Consider the following 9714-nt stretch of genomic DNA (forward strand, 5'->3'; position numbering starts at 1 on the left):
AGAACTGCAGCTTTCATCTCTGAGACATCTGGTGGCCACTGTGAGAACTGCAGCTTTCATCTCTGAGCCATCTGGTGGTCACTGTGAGAACTGCAGCTTTCATCTCTGAGCCATGTGGTGGCCACTGTGAGAACTGCAGCTTTCATCTCTGACCCATCTGGTGGCCACTGTGAACTGCAGCATTCATCTCTGACCCATCTAGTGGCCACTGTGAGAACTGCAGCATTCATCTCTGAGCCATCTGGTGGCCACTATGAGAACTGCAGCATTCATCTCTGGGCCATCTGGTGGCCACTATGAGAAATGCAGCATTCATCTCTGAGCCATCTGGTGGCCACTGTGAGAATTGCAGCATTCATCTCTGAGCCATCTGGTGGCCACTGTGAGAATTGCAGCATTCATCTCTGAGCCATCTGGTGGCCACTGTGAGAATTGCAGCATTCATCTCTGAGCCATCTGGTGGCCACTGTGAGAACTGCAGCATTAATCTCTGAGCCATCTGGTGGCCACTGTGAGAACTGCTACATTCATCTGTGAGCCATCTTGTGGTCACTGTGAGAACTGCCACTTTCATCTCGAAGCCATCTGGTCGTCACTGTGAGAACTGCAGCATTCATCTCTGAGCCATCTGGTGGCCACTGTGAGAACTACAGCATTCATCTCTGAGCCATCTGGTGTCTACTGTGAGAACTGCAGCTTTCATCTCTGAGCCATCTGGTGGCCACTGTGAGAACTGCTGAATTCATCTGTGAGCCATCTGATGGTCACTGGGAGAACTGCCTCTTTCATCTCGAAGCCACCTGGTGGTCACTGTGAGAACTGCTGCATTCATCTGTGAGCCATCTGGTGAGAACTGTGAGAACTGCAGCTTTCATCTCTGAGCCATCTGGTGGCCACTGTGAGAACTGCAGCATTCATCTCTGAGCCATCTGGTGGCCACTGTGAGAACTGGAGCATTCATCTGTAAGCCATCTGGTGGCCACTGTGAGAACTGCAGTATTCATCTCTGAGCCATCTGGTGAGAACTGTGAGAACTGCAGCATTCATCTCTGAGCCATCTGGTGGCCACTGTGAGAACTGCAGCATTCATCTCTGAGACATCTGGTGGCCACTGTGAGAACTGCAGCATTCATCTCTGAGCCATCTGGTGGCCACTGTGAGAACTGCAGCATTCGTCTCTGAGCCAACTGGTGGCCACTGTGAGAGCTGCAGCATTCATCTCTGAGCCATCTGGTGGCCACTTTGAGAACTGCAGCATTAATCTGTAAGCCATCTGGTGGCCACTGTGAGAACTGCAGCATTCATCTCTGAGCCATCTGGTGGCCACTGTGAGAACTGCAGCATTAATCTGTAAGCCATCTGGTGGCCACTGTGAGAACTGCAGCATTCATCTCTGAGCCATCTTGTGGCCACTGTGAGAATTGCAGCATTCATCTCTGAGCCATCTGGTGGTCACTGTGAGAACTGCAGCTTTCATCTCTGAGACATCTGGTGGCCACTGTGAGAACTGCAGCTTTCATCTCTGAGCCATCTGGTGGTCACTGTGAGAACTGCAGCTTTCATCTCTGAGCCATGTGGTGGCCACTGTGAGAACTGCAGAATTCATCTCTGAGACATCTTGTGGCCACTGTGAGAACTGCAGCATTCATCTCTGAGCCATCTGGTGGCCACTGTGAGAACTGCAGCATTCATCTCTGAGACATCTGGTGGCCACTGTGAGAACTGCAGCTTTCATCTCTGACCCATCTGGTGGCCACTGTGAACTGCAGCATTCATCTCTGACCCATCTAGTGGCCACTATGAGAAATGCAGCATTCATCTCTGAGCCATCTGGTGGCCACTGTGAGAATTGCAGCATTCATCTCTGAGCCATCTGGTGGCCACTGTGAGAATTGCAGCATTCATCTCTGAGCCATCTGGTGGCCACTGTGAGAATTGCAGCATTCATCTCTGAGCCATCTGGTGGCCACAGTGAGAACTGCAGCATTAATCTCTGAGCCATCTGGTGGCCACTGTGAGAACTGCTACATTCATCTGTGAGCCATCTTGTGGTCACTGTGAGAACTGCCACTTTCATCTCGAAGCCATCTGGTCGTCACTGTGAGAACTGCAGCATTCATCTCTGAGCCATCTGGTGGCCACTGTGAGAACTACAGCATTCATCTCTGAGCCATCTGGTGTCTACTGTGAGAACTGCAGCTTTCATCTCTGAGCCATCTGGTGGCCACTGTGAGAACTGCTGAATTCATCTGTGAGCCATCTGATGGTCACTGGGAGAACTGCCTCTTTCATCTCGAAGCCACCTGGTGGTCACTGTGAGAACTGCTGCATTCATCTGTGAGCCATCTGGTGGCCACTGTGAGAACTGCTGAATTCATCTGTGAGCCATCTGGTGGTCACTGTGAGAACTGCCGCTTTCATCTCGAAGCCATCTGGTGGTCACTGTGAGAACTGCAGCATTCATCTGTGAGCCATCTGGTGGTCACTGTGAGAACTGCAGCATTCATCTCGAAGCCATCTGGTGGTCACTGAGAACTGCAGCTTTCATCTCTGAGCCATCTGGTGGCCACTGTGAGAATTGCAGCATTCATCTGTGAGCCATCTGGTGGTCACTGTGAGAACTGCAGCATTCATCTCTGAGCCATCTGGTGGCCACTGTGAGAACTGCAGCATTCATCTCTGAGCCATCTGGAGGCCACTGTGAGAACTGCAGCATTCATCTCTGAGCCATCTGGTGGCCACTGTGAGAACTGCAGCATTCATCTCTGAGCCATCTGGTGGCCACTGTGAGAACTGCAGCATTCATCTCTGAGCCATCTGGTGGCCACTGTGAGAACTGCAGCATTCATCTCTGAGCCATCTGGAGGCCACTGTGAGAACTGCAGCATTCATCTCTGAGCCATCTGGTGGCCACTGTGAGAACTGCAGCATTCATCTCTGACCCATCTGGTGGCCACTGTGAGAACTGCAGCATTCTTCTCTGAGCCATCTGGTGGCCACTATGAGAAATGCAGCATTCATCTCTGAGCCATCTGGTGGCCACTGTGATAACTGCAGCATTCATCTCTGAGCCATCTGGTGGCCACTGGGAGAACTGGAGCATTCATCTCTGAGCCATCTGGTGGCCACAGTGAGAACTGCAGCATTAATCTCTGAGCCATCTGGTGGCCACAGTGAGAACTGCAGCATTAATCTCTGAGCCATCTGGTGGCCACTGTGAGAACTGCAGCTTTCATATCTGAGCCATCTGAAGGCCACTGGGAGAACTGGAGCATTCATCTCTGAGCCATCTGGTGGCCACTGTGAGAACTGCAGCATTCATCTCTGAGCCATCTGGTGGCCACTGTGAGAACTGCAGCATTCATCTCTGAGCCATGTGGTGGCCACTGTGAGAACTGCAGCATTCATCTCTGAGCCATCTGGTGGCCACTGTGAGAACTGCAGCATTCATCTCTGAGCCATGTGGTGGCCACTGTGAGAACTGCAGCATTCATCTCTGAGCCATCTGGTGGCCACTGGGAGAACTGGAGCATTCATCTCTGAGCCATCTGGTGGCCACTGTGAGAACTGCAGCATTCATCTGTAAGCCATCTGGTGGCCACTGTGAGAACTGCAGCTTTCATCTCTGAGCCATCTGGTGGCCACTGTGAGAACTGCAGCATTCATCTCTGAGCCATCTGGTGGCCACTGTGAGAACTGCAGCTTTCATCTCTGAGCCATCTGGTGGCCAATGTGAGAACTGCAGCATTCATCTGTGAGCCAACTAGTGGCCACTGTGAGAACTGCAGCCTTCATCTCTGAGCCATCTGGTGGTCACTGTGAGAACTGCAGCATTCATCTCTGAAACATCTGGTGGTCACTGTGAGAACTGCAACATTCATCTCTGAGCCATCTGGTGGCGAATGTGAGAACTGCAGCTTTCATCTCTGAGCCATCTGGTGGCCACTGTGAGAACTGCAGCTTTCATCTCTGAAACATCTTGTGGTCACTGTGAGAACTGCAGCATTCATCTCTGAGCCATCTGGTGGCGAATGTGAGAACTGCAGCTTTCATCTCTGAGCCATCTGGTGGGCACTGTGAGAACTGCAACATTCATCTCTGAGCCATCTGGTGGCCACTGTGAGAATTGCAGCATTCATCTCTGAGCCATCTGGTGGTCACTGTGAGAACTGCAGCATTCATCTCGAAGCCATCTGGTGGTCACTGTGAGAACTGCAGCTTTCATCTCTGAGCCATCTGGTGGCCACTGTGAGAATTGCAGCATTCATCTCTTTGCCATCTGGTGTCCACTGTGAGAATTGCAGCATTCATCTCTGAGCCATCTAGTGGCCACTATGAAAACTGCAGCATTCATCTCTGGGCCATCTGGTGGCCACTGTGAGAATTGCAGCATTCATCTCTGAGCCATCTGGAGGCCACTGTGAGAACTGCAGCTTTCATCTCTGAGCCATCTGGTGGCCAATGTGAGAACTGCAGCATTCATCTCTGAGCCATCTGGTGGCCAATGTGAGAACTGCAGCATTCATCTCTGAGCCATGTGGTGGCCACTGTGAGAACTGCAGCATTCATCTCTGAGCCATCTGGTGGCCACTGTGAGAACTGAAGCATTCATCTCTGAGACATCTGGTGGCCACTGTGAGAACTGCAGCATTCATCTCTGAGCCATCTGGTGGCCACTGTGAGAACTGCAGCTTTCATCTCTGAGCCATCTGGTGGCCAATGTGAGAACTGCAGCATTCATCTCTGAGCCATCTGGTGGCCACTGTGAGAACTGCAGCATTCATCTCTGAGCCATCTGGTGGCCACTGTGAGAACTGCAGCATTGATCTCTGAGCCATCTGGTGGCCACTGTGAGAACTGCAGCATTAATCTCTGAGCCATCTGGTGGCCACTGTGAGAACTGCAGCATTAATCTCTGAGCCATTTGGTGGCCACTGTGAGAACTGCAGCATTCATCTCAGCCATCTGGTGGCCACTGTGAGAACTGCAGCATTCATCTCAGCCATCTGGTGGCCACTGTGAGTACTGCAGCATTAATCTCTGAGACATCTGGTGGCCACTGTGAGAACTGCAGCATTCTTCTCTGAGCCATCTGGTGGCCACTGTGAGAACTGCAGCTTTCATCTCTGAGCCATCTGGTGGCCAATGTGAGAACTGCAGCATTCATCTCTGAGCCATCTGGTGGCCACTGTGAGAACTGCAGCATTCATCTCAGCCATCTGGTGGCCACTGTGAGAACTGCAGCATTCATCTCTGAGCCATCAGGTGGCCACTGTGAGAACTGCAGCATTCATCTCTGAGCCATCTGGTGGCCACTGTGAGAACTGCAGCTTTCATCTCTGAGCCATCTGGTGGCCAATGTGAGAACTGCAGCATTCATCTCTGAGCCATCTGGTGGCCACTGTGAGAACTGCAGCATTCATCTCAGCCATCTGGTGGCCACTGTGAGAACTGCAGCATTCATCTCTGAGCCATCTGGTGGCCACTGTGAGAACTGCAGCATTCATCTCTGAGCCATCTGGTGGCCACTGTGAGAACTGCAGCATTCATCTCAGCCATCTGGTGGCCACTGTGAGAACTGCAGCATTCATCTCTGAGCCATCTGGTGGCCACTGTGAGAACTGCAGCATTCATCTCTGAGCCATCTGGTGGCCACTGCGAGAACTGCAGCATTCATCTCTGAGCCATCTGGTGGCCACTATGAGAACTGCAGCATTCATCTCTGAGCCATCTGGTGGCCACTGTGAGAACTGCAGCTTTCATCTCTGAGCCATCTGGTGGTCACTGTGAGAACTGCAGCATTCATCTCTGAGCCATCTGGTGGCCACTGTGAGAACTGCAGCTTTCATCTCTGAGCCATCTGGTGGTCACTGTGAGAACTGCAGCATTCATCTCTGAGCCATCTGGTGGTCACTGTGAGAACTGCAGCTTTCATCTCTGAGCCATCTGGTGGTCACTGTGAGAACTGCAGCATTCATCTCTGAGCCATCTGGTGGCCACTGTGAGAACTGCAGCATTCATCTCTGAGCCATCTGGTGGCCACTGTGAGAACTGCAGCATTCATCTCTGAGCCATCTGGTGGCCACTGTGAGAACTGCAGCATTCATCTCTGAGCCATCTGGTGGCCACTGTGAGAACTGCAGCATTCATCTCTGAGCCATCTGGTGGTCACTGTGAGAACTGCAGCTTTCATCTCGAAGCCATCAGGTGTCCACTGTGAGAATTGCAGCATTCATCTCTGAGCCATCTGGTGGCCATTGTGAGAACTGCAGCATTTATCTCTGAGCCATCTGGTGGCCACTGTGAGAACTGCAGCATTCATCTCAGCCATCTGGTGGCCATTGTGAGAACTGCAGCATTTATCTCTGAGCCATCTGGTGGCCACTGTGAGAACTGCAGCATTCATCTGTGAGTCATCTGCAGGGGTTGGGTCAGGTCTGCTGCGGTGCATTGTGGGACATGTGACCTCAGATGGGTGGGGGACAGACTGTGTTGCGGTGCATTGTGGGACATGTGACCTCAGATGGGTGGGGGACAGACTGTGTTGCGGTGCATTCTGGGACATGTGACCTCAGATGGGTGGGGACAGACTCTGCTGCGGTGCATTGTGGGAGATTCCCGGGGAGGGTTATACCATCTTGTGAGTCATGTGACCTCGGTTTCTTTCAGCTGCGCGGCTGCTGGGATACGGAGAGGAGGGCGGAGCACACAGAGCGCGCACCGCCACCGCCGCCGCCTCTGCAGGAGGTCATTCAGTTGTCACAACCAGTGAAGATGGAGGAGGAGGAGGAGCATCAGCGGCCGGTGGCTCCTGCCCGGATGGAGCAGAGCACGCAGACAGAGGTAACTCCCAGGCATGGGGTGCTAATAAGGGGGTGTCTATTGTCTCTAGTCTCTGTTATCAGCCATGTTGTCTTCTACCTTTGATCACAGAACAAGAGGCCCAGCCGGCTGCAGCAGGAGATGCTACGGGAGCTGAAGAGGTTCCGCAGGAGCGCGGCGCAAGCTCAGCACGAGCGGGACCTTATGAGATCCGCCATGGACCAGATGGGCCAAGAGATGAAGGAGCTGAAGGAGATGGTGGCCTCGCTCTGCTCCCCCGCCGGTTACCGCTCTTCAGCCCTGCCGTCCGCCATCTTGGTGCAGAACTCATGTCCGGTGTGGAGCCGGCCCATGGAGGACAGACACTCCACCGAGTCCAGCCGGGCGTCTCCGGAGAGCAGCCTGCAGTGCGGATACCCGCTGGAAGCCATCACTGAGCAGAGCCGCCAGCAGGTGTCCTGGATGTACGAGAATCCCCTCCATGACGAGGACGACATGTTACCCACCACCACCATCAAACGTGAGGAGGAAGAAGAGGAGGATGAGGAGCTCAGCCTGTCCCCCGAGGCCGAATACTACCCTCAGTACGACTCCTGCAGGATCGGGGAGCGGCTCCCCAACATCCCCCTGCAGCCGCTCAGCGCAGAGATGGAGTGGGGCCTCCTCAGCCGGAGCGCAGGGAAGCCGGGGAGGTTCGCGGCCCTGGTCTTCCGGGCCCTGGTCCCCTTTGATATCTACAAGGGTTGGGTGAACAGAGTAAACCTGGACGGCCTGAGAGGGCGACAGGGGATCCCACTGAACGTGAAGAGGCGGGTGATGGCCGTGGTGGAGCGTCACTTCATCCTGCGCAAGGTGGATCACAGCGAGATCCGCAACAGACTCAACGAACAGCTGCGCACCCGGCGCAAGAGCGACAAACACACCCAACCCGGACAGCCCGAAATACAGCCCCTCCACAGGTAGAAGCTGCGGACCTGAGGCCGGGCGAGCGCGGAGCTACCCGAAATACAGCCCCTCCACAGGTAGAAGCTGCGGACCTGGGGCCGGGCGAGCGCGGAGCTACCCGAAATACAGCCCCTCCACAGGTAGAAGCTGCGGACCTGGGGCCGGGCGAGCGCGGAGCTAGCACTCTATGGGATCCCATGTATGATACCACACGAGCAGCCTTCTGATGTACAGCGCAGCACCGCGCACTGGAAAGGTCAGCGGCTCGATGGCCGACCTCCACAAAGCCTTCAGTCATCACATCCCGCGCGTCTTCTGTGCACGCCATGTCTCGTGGTTGCGTTCCTGGGCTGGCGGGCGAAGCGCGGGGATCTGACCCTGCAGACTGGTAATACAGACATGTGTGAGAGTTGCTCCAGCCTCGGTGACCACCACACTACAGTCACTATATGCAATAAAGTGGTGACTGGAAGCTGTAACGGAGACTGCCTCTACCTACAGCACAGACTTGTTCAGTAGAAAGGCTGGGAAGCCAGCTGACAACCTGTATGGACACTGCAATGGCAGCTGTCAGTGGTTGTCACACAGCATGGTTGCTGGACTTTGGAGGGGGGTCTTCATTATATTGGAGGGATCCTCTCGTCAGGTCACTCTTTACATGTTTTTATTACATTTTTATTTTGTTGCATCTTTCCATATAAAATAAAAGATGTCATGATGCAGTTCTCACATCGGCCACTAGATGTCGACCACTTCAGACTGGTGAAATGATAGCAGCTCACTTTACAGCCTGTGGAAAAGTTGGATGTTGTGTAATTATCCTGTAAACCATTGCCACAATGTGATGCCCAGTCTCAGTCTACATGTGGCAGATGCCCTCACTGTGTGTACATCACTCTTGAGGCAGCGGTGTAATGAGGAATCATCTGTGCAGTCCTGATGGGATGAATAGTCATCTGAGCACTGATGATTTGCTTAGCCATCTAGTGGTGATGGAGTCATGTGAGCGGTGCTGGTGTGATGAGGAGTCATGTGGGTGGTGCTGGTGTGATGAGGAGTCATGTGGGTGGTGCTGGTGTGATGAGGAGTCATGTGGGTGGTGCTGGTGTGATGAGTCATGTGGGTGGTGCTGGTGTGATGAGGAGTCATGTGGGTGGTGCTGGTGTGATGAGGAGTCATGTGGGTGGTGCTGGTGTGATGAGGAGTCATAGTAACATAGTTAGTAAAGCCGAATAAAGACTTGCGTCCATCAAGTTCGACCTGTAAGTTCTGTAATTGCTAAAGTTGATCCAGAGGAGGCAAAAACCCCAAATGATTTGGCCAATCTTCACCTGAGGAAAAATTCCCTCCCGACTCTGAAACCAGCAGTCAGAATAAATCCCTGTATCAACCTACTATTTTATTATATTTTTAAGTATATGCAGAAATCTGCCTGGTATCTAGAAATGCATCCAGTCCCCGCTTGAACTGGTGTAGTGAATCCGACATTACCGTCTCCTCACTTAGTGAATTCCATATTCTCACTGCTCTTACCGTAAAGAACCCCTTCCTATGCTGGTGCTGAAACCTTTTCTCTTCCAGTCTTAGTGAGTGCCCTCTTGTTACCGTAATATCCCTCCTTTTGAACAAATTCCTGGCAAGATCTCTATACTGTCCCCTAACATATTTGTACACATTTATTATGTCCCCCCTCAACCTTCTCTTTTCCAGGCTGAATAGTCCTAGTTTTGCCAACCTCTCTGGGTATTGCAGTCCCTCCATTCCCTTTATTAATTTTGTTGCCCTCCTTTGTACCTTTTCAAGCTCATTTATATCCTTTCTATATATTGGGGCCCATAACTGAGCACAGTATTCCAAGTGTGGTCTGACCAGTGCTTTGTACAGTGGAAGAACAATGTTCTCCTCCTTTGCAGCTATACCTCTTCTGATACATCCCATTACCCTGTT

General features: G+C 52.5%; 1 protein-coding gene across 1 annotated transcript in view; it reads left to right on the top strand.

Moving 5' to 3' along the window:
- LOC141188883 (uncharacterized) overlaps nt 1-8489 on the top strand; it is a 43636-nt gene extending 35147 nt beyond the window's left edge. The window contains exons 5-6 of the mRNA XM_073661094.1: nt 6670-6843; nt 6934-8489. Of these exons, the coding sequence (XP_073517195.1) occupies nt 6670-6843; nt 6934-7785 (1026 nt within the window). The 3' untranslated portion in view covers nt 7786-8489. The remainder of the gene's footprint in view (nt 1-6669; nt 6844-6933) is intronic.
- The last annotated feature ends 1225 nt before the right edge of the window (nt 8490-9714 follow it).

This window comes from Phyllobates terribilis, unplaced genomic scaffold (genome assembly GCF_046119375.1).
Source record: "Phyllobates terribilis strain yellow unplaced genomic scaffold, ASM4611937v1 Scaffold_2__4_contigs__length_985480577, whole genome shotgun sequence".
NCBI lineage: Eukaryota > Metazoa > Chordata > Amphibia > Anura > Dendrobatidae > Phyllobates > Phyllobates terribilis.